This window comes from Lepisosteus oculatus, chromosome 16, assembly GCF_040954835.1.
Source record: "Lepisosteus oculatus isolate fLepOcu1 chromosome 16, fLepOcu1.hap2, whole genome shotgun sequence".
Taxonomy (NCBI): domain Eukaryota; kingdom Metazoa; phylum Chordata; class Actinopteri; order Semionotiformes; family Lepisosteidae; genus Lepisosteus; species Lepisosteus oculatus.
The window spans coordinates 6,757,794-6,770,644 of NC_090711.1; the positions used below are offsets into that span (position 1 = coordinate 6,757,794).

Genomic DNA, 12,851 nt, shown 5'->3' on the forward strand with positions numbered 1-12,851 from the left:
ACCCAGTTGAGTGCTGTACTTCAATGATGCAAGTCCCTTCCTATATATTAAGGCCTTAAGGATCTTCTGGGATTTAATATAATAAAGAAATTCAAGGAACTGTTATTTCTGAATATGGACTTGGTGGCCATAGGTTGCAGTCTGTTTGTTGCTGTTCTAATCATTTTTATTTCAAAATTAAATCATTAATGTTTTTAGGTGAGGTGGAATATTAAAACATTCAGACAAATAGGACAACTGCATATTCAGAAGAAACACAATTACATTTATTTAACACCAAAAATCCATGTCCCTGCAGACTATAATTCCATTACACGTAAAAAATACCTAATACTACACATACATATATCCGAAAACAAAGAGGGAAGTAAAGTTAAAAGTAGTGAACATTAATTTCAAGCACCTAATATAACAAATGAAAGCAGTGTTGTATAGTGTATTGTTCACTACAATTGTGCTGTTTGACACTGTGAATATATTGTGTTTTTTATATAAAAATAGAAGCTGTATACACTTGGGTACTTGTCACAGCCCTGATTTAAAATCCTTTTACAGTTCAGTTATGGGCTTTGTTTCATCATCTTTGTCAATTCATTTTAAGCCCAATTGCCATTACCCATTTGGCCTATTGTTATTCCTTAAACAGTACAATTATCATTGATATTCCTGGAGGAAACAGGCGAGAAGATGTGACTGAAACCGTCATAAGACCTGCAGATTCAACACACAGACAATTATATTTAGGTTCTCACCACCAAATACATACAGCCCATGACACGCGATAGTTATAACTCTTATAACCATATACAACCATTGTGAGTAGTATTGAAGAATACTAAAAAAGTCCAACCTGAAACACCACCACTGCAAGTGGTTTTCTTATCTTGTAATTAGAGTTAAAAGGAAAAGTAGACACTCTGTAAGTGTTGGAGCAAATTTTTTGGCAGTTGCAAAACATTCTTAGTTTTCAGTGTTACAAGGCAAGTACAGCACTTGTAAACATTGTAGATGATACACTCTTAAATTGACTGAACATAATGCAGTGGGGGGTGGTCTGTTTTTTAGGTTTAATGTCTGCAATTCAACATAACTCAGATACAACATTACTCCCAAGTGAGAAAAGATGAGTCCTTTACATCTGTGTCCCAATATTTGTAATTTAGTATGAACACATACTCTTTGATAGCTCTCATACCCTTCCACAAATCTGTCAGTAGTGTTGTTGCTCAAGTACAGTCAGTCTTTTCCATTTATTTTAAGCACCTCGATCGTGATAAGGGACCCAAGCGGACCGTCTCCCTCAGTACCAGCTGGTGGCGGCCGCACTGCTCCTGTGTCTTCCTGAGCTTGTAGGCGCCAGGGTTCAAGGCCAGGTTGGTGAGGTCCACCAGCTCCCTCCGCTGGGACAAGAGAGCTACCATGTGGTCCAGCTTGGAGCGGATAGTGGAGTAGTGGTACTGCCGCTCCTTGGTCAGTTTGTTGAAGCAGTCTCGCAGAGAGCCGTCAGGGGACGGAGGCGAGTGTTTGACAGGGGACCGTCTGTAGCCCTTGGGTTGCTCCCTGGGAGGAGCGGAAGGCTGGGAACCAGATCCAGAGGAAAATGAGCCCTTGCTATCCGTTTGGGTGGCACAAGCTGAGAAAGTAGGTGCTTCTTCCTGATTGGCTAGATCAGTCTGCATGCTGCTTTCCACCACAGGAATGAAGGTTTGTGTGGAGGCATGGCAGGTCACAGGGACACAAGGTTCTCCAGCTGCTGCCACCTTGGCAGAAGAAGGCACAGCAACATCTACACCTGTCAGAGCATTTGCAGCAGCAATAACATCCTCCATGTGGTTTTCCTCCATCCAGTCATCTCCAATGGTGGACATTTCTGACACTCTGCTGCCTTGGGGGGACAGCTCTCCAGCATCATCTTCATCATCTCCAGGCAGCACAGACACTACTGGAGCTTTGCTTGGTGTGCTGGAAAACTGGCTGGTCCTAGGAGGCTCCTGAGCAGGAGGTACCTTGAGAAGGACGTGGTCATAGATCCCACTGCTCCTGCGACTGGGGGCAAGCTTGGGACTGATGGGTTTAGACTCGGCGTAGAGGACCCGGAACTCTTCGTCAAAGCTCTCGGAGATCTGGCCTGACAGTTCGATCAAGTTGCTGCTGTTAAGCTTCCCATCCGTCCAATCAAACCTAAGAAAAGCAAGTAATACAAACAAGAAAAAAAACAATGTTAGTTATCTCTGAACAATCCCTATTCTCCCCCATGACAAAGCAAGATCCCACTGCAGTAATGTGAATCTATTCAACTGAAACAATTAAACATTTCCCAACAGAGCCACTCTACTAAAGCACAGGCAAGAAGAAAATAAACTTATAATTACCTGTATGAACCTGTTGCCACCCTGTTTCCATCAATCAACATGAACCTCTCGTGAACTTTTCCAACAATCTTTGCACCAGACCGCATATAGAACGTAGCTCCAGTGATGGTTCGTACCCTCATATGCTGTAATATATAATGAAAATTAAAAAATCCCTTAAACATAGATAACTTGTTCTTTCATTTACAAAGGGTAACATTTCCTTGGACAATATTGTGTTATAAAAGTTATGACTCACACTTCATAAAAATCTCCCAACTGGCCAGTGAACTTTCCAGAACATATTTTTAACTTAATCATTAATGCCTTGTCAAAAGCCAAAGTTGATGCAAAAATGAAATACAATGATTTGAATGCTAAACTTGTCCTTGATCATTAATCTATTCACTATCAGTAAGTCACTCTACCTGACACTCTGGAACATATCCCAGAACCACAGGATGCACAGAGTAAATGAAAGCACATAAGTGCTCTTCCAAATGGGAATTGGGATGCCAGGCCACAGAAAAAGAAACAATTTGGAGTTGTCCGTCATCCCAAGACAGCACGTCTCCAGGAGGTGGATGGACAGCCACTGAAAATCTTCACAAGCATTGGGAGCATCCTCTCATGGGGCAGTGCAGTGGCTCTGTGGCTAAGGATCTGCGCCTGTGGCTGGAAGGTTGCCGGTTCATATCCTGCAGCCGGCAGAGGAATCCTACTCCGTTGTGCCCCTGAGCAAGGCTCTTAACCCCAACTGCTCCAGGGGTGCCGTATAAATGGTTGACCCTGCGCTCTGACCCCAAGCTTCTCTCCCTCTCCCACTGTGCGTCTCATGGAGAGCAAGTTGGGGTATGCAAAAAGACAAATTCCTAATACAAGCAACTGTGTATGGCCAATAAAGTGATCTTATCATGCTTATGCTGTAAGCTAGCTCAGGTTCACAGTGAGCTGGAACCTAAGCAGGTAGAGACAGAGGGCAAGGCAGGGTTACAGCCTGGATAGGACACCAGCACAAATTCACACATTTCCACTTGTAGTTCTCTTGAGTGCATAAGCAACATCAGTGCCCATCACAGCCTTGACTATCAGTGTTACACAGAGGTAAAACAAGAGCTCGTACTTGGAGATCCTCCAGCTGGACGTCCAAGTTCTTGCACATCTGCAGGAAGGAAAACACACAGGACTGATCCAACAGGATGTAGACGGGAACCTGACGCTTGATGCAGGCCTCCTGGATGTCTCTGAATATGTCCACATCCGTGAAAGAGTCTGTTACTAAGGCAATGACCTGAAATGCCAAGGAAAAGAGTATGGTTTTAGGCTTTGCAAATCGAGATGCCCGACACTGTAAAAACTGTAAAATGGGCTGGTCATAATACACTAAGCAGGATTTGTCTTGCTCATCTTACATTAAGCTACATCTAGAGATGAGCCACTGTGAAATGAGGTTATGATCCTGGCCACTGTAAAGAGACCTGAAGAAAACATTATGAATGTGTCCATTGGGGGAAATCAGCTTAAAATTAAAAAATTGATTAAGAGTGAAAATATAATAGTCCAAGTCTACATCAATAGCTGACAGAGCACATACATCATATTATTTACATTGGGTGTTCAGGATCAGAGGTTATATGAAGAAAAAACCCACACATCAGCATAATGAGCATAGCTCACCGTCTTCATGAAAACGATCTGAATGCTCAGAGGTCATTCAGGGTTAACATGTTGACAGCTTAGTGTCTGGGGCTCAGAGAATATCCGAGATGGGGCAGAGAGAGTGGTGGAGTGGCTTATGCAGCAATAAACGTCTTGTTGACATTCACAGACCTGATGGTGGACAACATTTGTCTGGACTTGGAGTAACATGTCGCTCTAGCTGTTGTGTTGTTCAAGGTAACTGCCACCAGGAAGTTCACCACCTGGCAACAGCTGAACAGGGCAGATGGCAGAACACCCTACAGCCACCTGGCCAGGTTAGTGTATGAGCGCTCCCAGGACTGGGATAAATCTCAGGAGGTCATACTGGATACATTCTTTGAAATGTTTCATTATTTCATTCCAGAAGTGAAAATGCATTTGGATTCTTTGGATTGTATTTGCATGGACATGCTCTAAAATTTCATTTGACATTTGTCTAAATATGTTGATTAAATCGATTAGAACCAATTGTCTCATTCCTTCTGTGCATCAATATAGCCTCCATGCCTCAACTTGCTTACAGAGCTGGAGTACAATTTAGTCAAATATAAAATACCAAATACCAATACTTAAAATATTTTACACAAACCTGAAACTTCCCTCTGTCTTCTTTTATATTCTGAAAATGTTTAGATGTGAATCTCGGCACAGACAAATCACATTGAAAGGCAGACTTCCATCTAGTCTTCTAGTTGTGACATTTTTAATTTACTAGTAAAGCACCTGCAAGTAGTGTCCTGTCCATAGTATGTGTAGACTAAACATATTTGCAAGTGGGAAAAAAAAAATCGCTATCATTTCTGGGGAGTGTTCAGCATGTTGGAACATTTTACTCTTAGCAAATAACTTCTACAGGAATTTCCAGTCTACTAGTGTTAATATTTTATACCCTTCTGGAAATTTGTTCACTTACTGTACATTCCAGAGAAAAGAGGGAAAAGAATGCATAATCGACAATAGACAGCAAAAGACAACTCCTACAAATTCCAAATGTGAAAGTGCTGCAATTTCTGACTTGTCCTAAAATAATAGTGAAATACAAATCATCCATGTATGAACGACGGCCTTGACTATAACTGCCTAAGACACTGTGGGCTTTTCATGTTACAGTGCCCTGGGCTGGTAATTGACAATCCAGGTGTCCAGAGTGATGGGAACACATTCTGTCTGATAAGCAATTGTGATTCATATGGCAGTGAACATGAGGCATGGCACAAATATGTTCAAACATGTCTATACTCCCTTCCTGTCATTTTTTTAGTCCCACTTTTTATAAACCCTTGCATTTACATCTTAAAACGTTATACAAAGAGTGTGAGCAATGAAAGTCCTTTAAATATGTCACTCACCTACCGCATGGTTGTTTTGTGCACACAACTTAATAGCACTGAAACTTTTTAGGAATATTTTTTCCACAAATTTTAACAACGAGAATCGAATAGAATGAATAAAAGGTGGGAAAAAATAGGAATGCTGGTGTATCAGTACAAATAAAGCTTCTCAAGAGTTTGTTGCTGGCAATTTACCAATACTTCAGCACAGAAGTGTAGAAACTGGGGTTTTTTTTCAAGCTGGCTCCCAAATAGCTATATCATCTAAGCAGAACACGTGTGGTTTTTACCTATGGAGACATCTGAAAGATCATGTATTGACTGGTATATAGGATTGTTAAAATCGTATAATCATGTTCCATGGTTATAAGAATGGTAAAAAGCACACTGTCTAGGTTTCTGGACAACAACTCCACTGGTAATACCATATTCCTTAAAAATACAATCAAAAGCAAAAAAGGTCAAATCAAAATAATCAGAACGTGTTGACAATCATTGTTGTGCCTGATTCCGCGGGATTATTCTACAGGGAACGCTGGGTGTCATCAGTACAAATTTCAATGTCCCGCTGTCTGTTCTTAAAATCAATGACTTTAAATGCGCTTTATTGACCCATGCTGTTAAGGCCTCTTCTCCCATCACCATAATCGAGATGCTTGTAACCCGGCACTAATTGAAGTACAGGCCAACTCTTAAGCACATCACCTGCGTGATTTATGAAAAATATATCGCGACGATAATGTAGTATTATCACTTCAAACAACGCACAGATAAAATTGCTGCGGCTCATCAAGTGAGAAAGGATTTAAATTTTCCACTGCTCATGCGTCTTAACGAGATTTGTTCCTCCAGTGACTACAGGTATTCTGTGAGCTGTAACAGAATATTTAACGTACATTTCTAGGTGAGTGCTAGGGTGTGGGTTATCCTCCTTGACCTCCGCTGTTATATCGATCCGGATAGTATACAGCAAGGTCAAAAATGACATTTTACAATGCAATATTTGTAAATTGTAAGCGAAGTTCAAAACCGGTTACAGTATTATTTGTGGGGGTGTCGCGTATCTGTATACTTTAGACTGCACGTCTGTTGTGCATGAGGTCACATTCGTGCGAAACTTTTAATTCACATTTACTGTTGCGCCTTGCCCTGGCCCATAAACTCAAAATAGCATTTTCGACCGACCACAACCGGCCGCGATCACAGAAGACGCCGTCTTGACTTCTCACTCCTTTAAAATCTTCCACGCTCCTTTGGTAAACGTTTTACTGCAGATAGAAACCGGAACTAACGCTGACAGTGTCATAGCGACCACGACTGAGATTAGTAACAGTACCACTTAAGCCAATGTGGGTGTTAAATTGTTACCTCTTTTGCGCTTCTTATCATTCGCCTAGCAGCCTCCTTGCAACTATAGATGCATTCACCATAGCTGGGCTGAAAGTGAGCTACAGCCCGAGTGACTCCTCGGAATGAGCCGGCGGTGAAGGCCGGCCAGCCTATTTCCAAGAGCGGCGGCTCTACGTCCGAGACCTCGGGAAAGTAGGTGACAGAGGAGCAGTCCATCGAGCTGCTCACGGACTGCTCCATGCCCGCATCCTCTCCGCTCAGAGAGACGTTTTTAGGGTGCACAGCCGAGTCCATAATCAGTCTGATTTCATCGCTGGAAAGGAAATTGGGTATCTTCTCTTTCTTTAAAAATTCCACATAGGACTCTTTGCCCCCAGAGATCAGCTCTTCCAAAGCCAGTCTGTGCGCTTCGCTGTACAATTCCTGGGGACTCAGGTTATTCCTGCACCGGGTCGGGCCCGGGATGGGAAAATCGTCGAGGCACTGAGACAATGCCATGCTAACTCTGAACCCTACGCTCAGCACAGTATCGCGCGTTACCAGTTTTCTGAGATCATGACTTTTTTTTTTATCTGGCATTTTAAACTCGAACAAACCCAGCCCACGGCAGCCGGCATTGGCTGAGCGAAAGCCGCAAAACCGGTTCCACCAACTTTACACAGGCACATAAGACTGCCTCCCGCCGGGAATGGGTGATGATCATTGGCTCACGGTTTGAATTTGTAGGCAAACAACATCGGCCGAAGAATACTGCAAAGGAGTATCATTGCCGGTTACCTGTCGAGACAAGGCGACCTTCTGTTTAATGTTTAATTTTTAACATTAAATAGAGCCTGAGGCAGCGCTGCCTACAAACTATTCTATCTGTAAATCTCCTTCCTTGTTCCGGTATCTTGTGTTTCTCGCTGCATAATTTGTTACCATTTAAATGATTTGTGTTTTTAAATTTGTGTATAAATAGCAGTATATTTTTATTTGGGTATAGCTAGTGAAATGACGTTCACCAAGTCACTTACAAAACATCCTAAGAAAACCTATATAAAAGTACTATCAGAATGGAGTTTTCCTGATATACAAAAAGCTGCTAAACAGCTTTTTATCCAGCAGAGAAATTGCTTTGAGCAAAGTATGCTGTCGAATTAGGTTTGTGTATGAACAGATATGAACAATTATTACCTAAATTAATAATAGTATTTCAGAAAATGCGTTGTACTATTAAGCAGCGTTTTGTCAACAGAAGAACTGTTTAATTTAAGGAAAATTGAAGATTCCCTCAAGCAGTTCGGCTGCGGCAGTCACTGATGCGTCTAAAAAAACGGGTTTGGTTTGCATAATTAAATGTTTCAGTTTCTTAAAAATCAAATGCTTCTTCAATACAGTTGTCGGTATGCATGCAGATCCAAATTTTTCATTTATAAAGACAAACCTTAACCCACTAAAAATATCTCTTGAAAATAAATTCTAAATGAGTGAAGTTTCAAGAGGCACTGAAGGACAAAACAAAACATGTCAGAATTTAGACACTTGGAAAAGAGGTCAATTTACTCATCGATGATTAGAAGCATGAATAAAACCTGCTGGATGGTGGCTCTGCAGGATCGTGCATGACTATCAGTGGTCTACGGCTTTAAAATGCATGGACTTGTTTACATCTCAGTCTCCAGGACCAGAAGCCCTCCACCAGCATAGAACAACACCAGCATTAACTGAGGACACGGACAAGCAAATTTCTTAACACGACAATGATTTCAGATGAACAGTAGGTACCATGTATAAAAGCTAAATACAGCTCTAAGAAAAATATTCATCAATGTTCATCAACTTTTCTGCATTTCCACACAAAGATAACATTGATATCATAAAACCAACGTGATGTCCACAAATATTTGGCAGCCGGACAAAATACTGCAATTATTTCTTACTTATGTGATATGAACAAGAGTAGTAGTGTCAGCTTAAACAAGAAATAAAGTTCGTTTTTTTTTCTGCCTCAGAAATGGGGAAATCCAAACCTAGGAAGCACATTTGCAATTAAAAAAAAAGCCTACTCCATTTTACAGGATCCTGACTTTTAATAACTCTACATTGATCTACAAATTCCAACATTTATTTTTCTAAAATTTATGGAATGACAACACTGGACAAGAGAACAAGTACCAACTGGAGAAACAGTGCACATATCCCCCAATGCCTGCAGGTGTCACTAATGCCAAGGGGACCTTGGCTGACTCAACCCCACTCAGTCCTTTCCATGTCCTGGCAATTGTGCTGATGGGGACATGATCCAAGCTTCAACTTGCAATGCTAGGGCCTCCGGGCTCAACCAGCAGTCTATAGGGGCACCTTTACTGACTAAGACTCTTGGAAGCCCCTTACATTTGTATCTGAGTGTTTGAAACAACAACACATGGTTTAACACAATTCCAAAGGGGATTATTTCAACCTTAAAAAAACATTTTACACCTGAATCTCCCCAACTAGAGTGATCCTGCCTCCAGTATATATTGTGTAATAAAGTGTCTGCTTCTATGCCCACATTAACCAAACGGTTTAGAATAGCATCAGAATACCTTTGGTCAAGTTCTGCAAATTAAACAACAAAATAACAATATACAAACAAATCAGTTTAATACATTTTCTTTTGTTAAGATGAAAATTGTACAGATATTTTACAGACTCGTTTAAATTAAAATCTATGGACATCCGATTTGATCAAGGAGCTACTTGAGGAAAGCATTATATAAAACAACTACAACTGTGTTTGATACAATGCTATTTGTTTATATAAAAAAATTAATCCATGGCTTTTTGGAAAATGTTCAGGATGTAAAGTGTTAGCTTAAAAAACCTGCTGCACAATCTCAGCCTGTGAAGGCCATTGTCAAATACTCATAATCCACTCCCTCCTGAATGATCATGTGTTATATTGGTAAAAAAACACCTTGGACTTCAAAGTTCTTATTACGTTTCACATGAACTAAGATGTTCCATCTTGTCTTTCCGCAAAAGAGATTCGTGTTTCTTCAATCATAGTGTATAGCTGTGTAGAATATGATCCAAACAACCTGCAATATGAATGGGAAAGAATTACCTAATCACCTTTTCACCATACATTTATGTATAAGTTCAGTACTTGTTTTGCTCGTTTAATTATGGAGAAAGCATATTCCTGCAGAATTAACCAGCCTGTATTCATGCAAACTGGAAGCATCTTACTGCAACACTGCGACTCAGCTATATACAGATCTAAGTAAATAATGTATTATTTGAACATTAAATGATTAAATAATAAAAAAAACAAATCAAATCAGTCTCATACCAGCACATGAAACAGCCACAATATATAATTTCAGTAGGATACCATTAAAAATAATTGCATGTCTGTAGCTATTCCTGACTCGATTATATCAATTTATATGCACAGTTTAACATAGTGGCTTAACATTCGTGACCCATTCAGTTACCCCTTCCATAATTTATTATTTTATACGCTCTGTCAAGCGACAGTGTTGCACGGTGTTAAGAATTTTGTAATATGATTCAAAACATCTGGACACGGATGATTCTGGACTTGTAATTTCCTTGACCAGTACTCCAGCTCAGCAGGGTTTGGGGTTGCACTTTCAGGTGCTGGTGCTGGTGTCCCATATCTGCTCCAGGCCCTTTTTAATTCAATGTAAGCTTAATTATTTTAAATTGGCCAGTTAGGTTTTACCTTGATATCGTTAATAATAACTATTAACACTTTTTTTAAAAGACTATCAGTTTAGTATATCCAGCTATGCAGATTTGTCATAAAAAACAAGACATTGATGGATATTACTGATGTGTTCTGTCACTCACATTACATAAACGTTTAATGAACTAAGCTATCCAGGTCCGGATAATTCAATCTGTAGGTCTGCATTAAGGAGAGGAGATATACACCAGTGCCTAATTGTGCATTTCAACAGAATAACCCTCTTGGAATTATAACATTTTTGCTCCTTCAATTTTGAAACACAGGATATCAGAGTTTTAAATACCAGGAAGAGTGCGAACGAGGTCATGAAGCCCTCTTTAGTTAGTTCCCATGTTCCTCCATACTCTTCTTCGTCAATCTGTTGAAAGCTGCTGAAGTAGATATAAAGGAGTCCAGCATTGATGATGCAGAATCTGAGAACACAACAATAAGCACAAATGTAACTGATATGGATGAATACACCTTTTATTTGCCCTTCCAAAAACAATGCCCTGAACATAAGCAGCCACTACATGTAAAGGAATTCCTTCGAAGCCACGTGTTTAACTTTACATTGTTGTTGTTGCTTGACTTTTTCAGGACTGGTTTGTAAAACAGTTTGCATTTTTAAAAGGGAGACAAATGCACTATATGCAGAGCTGATACAGGTAAGGAAAGAACAGAAAGGTGTGAATGAGAAACTAGGTACAGACCAGGTTGCAAAGTTGTGACTCACATTGCGATACCCAAAAATCCTTTTAGAGGTGCAATTCCCCAAATGACCCCTAAAATCACTGCAATGATCTGCCGAAACCAGTAAATCACATCTAAAAATTCATCCTGCAAAAAAGGAAGGGAAAAAAAGATTAATTTTCAGTAAAATAAGTGGTTTGCATGCTCTTCAACAGATAAAGGTATCGCACACATGAACACTTTGAACTCAAACACGTACACTACAGGGATGGTTAACCTAGGAAAGGGAACAAACTGTCATCCCAGGAAACAATCATCTTGGGATGATTCCAAAACAGGCCAAATGTGTTCTTAAGAAAATATGATTTTAGAACATGTTTCAATTTTGAAATAATAACGGGATAGTGCAAAGCCAAGTATAAATATATTCCTGCTTCTGAAAACAGATCACCTCACCACCAAGGAAAGGTACGACTTAGAGTAAAAATGAAAGAAACGTCATTAAATGAACCATGTAGCTTATTGTGCCAAATGATATCGTCCATCGTTAACGACAGATTGGGAACTGTTTCACATGATTGATTGTGTTGGTAACAAGGCGACCATATTAGGGCTCACGATATGGGAACACTGACTACTTTACTGGAGGTGTCACTATCCTACTCTGTAAAAAATGATGCCGTCTTACTTTCTGATAATACGCTTACGTATCTGCAAATATTTAAACAATTTTCTTCTAAATGCGTGTTTTACACGTTACAGAAATTACTACAGGAAAAAAAGAGCTATGGAAAACCACGGTCCTGCTCTTATTTGAAGATCAACTCCAGTCGGACGTGGGCACGACTGACACCAGTCAACCCTAACCCTTTCAGATCCTGAGCCACTGAAAACATTTGAAAACTAAAAGTTATCCGAAGCACCGCACCACAGAAACCTACGCACCACCGATCCCCAATAAACCAAACCTTTTCCTCCCACACGGCGTTGCTCTTGAAAGCTTTACTCCATGCAGACTGCTTTATCCCCCCATTGGCGAGATGAACTTCTTCTTTCCTTCTTGCACTGCTCGTCATTCTCCGCGACGCCAACCGAGAGACTTGAGGGCACCTTTTGTACTGCCGAGCTGCACACTTCTTAAGTAACAGAGACGGTTTTACTGGAGCTGGACGACACCCAAAGTCTGGGCTTCTTAAAAAAAAACCTGAAGGATTCAAGCTCTCTTTCTTTAAACAGTCAAGAGGCTTCTTGCTTTGATTGAATCTGACAAATTGATACAAGCACTGCTGACTCCACAGATTGAATTGTGCACTCCGTGGGGATCTGACGCAGGCGCACTAGGAAATGACCCTTTGCTCTAAACCAATCAGCTCATGCGACGTTCCTGATGGCAGCCAATAAAAATAGGTTTTCCGTGTCATCAACATAACCGTAGTGGATGAGAGAAGATTGACTATTTAAATCCAGCCAAAAATAAAGAGCGCCATCTGGTGTTGGGGGACTGTCTGTGTCGCCTTTTAAAGGTTCATAGTTTTGAGGATAAGATCAACATAAAGAATATGTTGCTCGGCTGATAATATTGTCCCGATGTTTGCGTATTTTGAATATTTTAAGTGACTTCATATTAAGGGACAGGTCAACCCCATGAAATATTGATCCAGCGTGTCTGCCTTGATACTGCATCCACTGAAATGTTATCTGCAG

General features: G+C 40.5%; 2 protein-coding genes across 2 annotated transcripts; both read right to left on the minus strand.

Moving 5' to 3' along the window:
* Window positions 1-244: 244 nt before the first annotated feature.
* Window positions 245-7,546, minus strand: fam83d (family with sequence similarity 83 member D). The gene is made up of 4 exons (XM_006639581.3): window positions 6,752-7,546; window positions 3,475-3,642; window positions 2,373-2,497; window positions 245-2,181 (listed from the first exon to the last, which is right to left on the minus strand). Exons 1-4 carry the CDS (start codon window positions 7,310-7,312, stop codon window positions 1,251-1,253), a joined length of 1,785 nt encoding a protein of 594 aa, XP_006639644.3. The 5' UTR covers window positions 7,313-7,546; the 3' UTR covers window positions 245-1,250.
* Window positions 7,547-9,344: 1,798 nt separating this feature from the next.
* On the minus strand, window positions 9,345-12,489 carry rab5if (RAB5 interacting factor). The gene is made up of 4 exons (XM_069179571.1): window positions 12,116-12,489; window positions 11,191-11,294; window positions 10,759-10,888; window positions 9,345-9,798 (listed from the first exon to the last, which is right to left on the minus strand). The coding sequence occupies exons 1-4, from the start codon at window positions 12,221-12,223 to the stop codon at window positions 9,757-9,759; spliced, it is 384 nt and encodes a 127-aa protein (XP_069035672.1). The 5' UTR covers window positions 12,224-12,489; the 3' UTR covers window positions 9,345-9,756.
* Between the last annotated feature and the right edge of the window lie 362 nt (window positions 12,490-12,851).

What these genes read in the sequence shown, in the direction of transcription:
- fam83d (XM_006639581.3), bottom strand. Translation starts at nt 7,312, where the DNA reads ATGCCAGATAAAAAAAAAAGTCATGATCTCAGAAAACTGGTAACGCGC. An exon ending in TGATAAGAAGCGCAAAAGAG is followed by an intron (nt 3,643 to 6,751) that starts GTAACAATTTAA and finishes TTGGCATTTCAG; the next exon opens with GTCATTGCCTTAGTAACAGA. An exon ending in GTGGCAACAGGTTCATACAG is followed by an intron (nt 2,182 to 2,372) that starts GTAATTATAAGT and finishes TGCTTTTCTTAG; the next exon opens with GTTTGATTGGACGGATGGGA.
- rab5if (XM_069179571.1), bottom strand. Translation starts at nt 12,223, where the DNA reads ATGACGAGCAGTGCAAGAAGGAAAGAAGAAGTTCATCTCGCCAATGGG. An exon ending in ACGCCGTGTGGGAGGAAAAG is followed by an intron (nt 11,295 to 12,115) that starts GTTTGGTTTATT and finishes CCTTTTTTGCAG; the next exon opens with GATGAATTTTTAGATGTGAT. An exon ending in CCTCGTTCGCACTCTTCCTG is followed by an intron (nt 9,799 to 10,758) that starts GTATTTAAAACT and finishes TTCATATTGCAG; the next exon opens with GTTGTTTGGATCATATTCTA.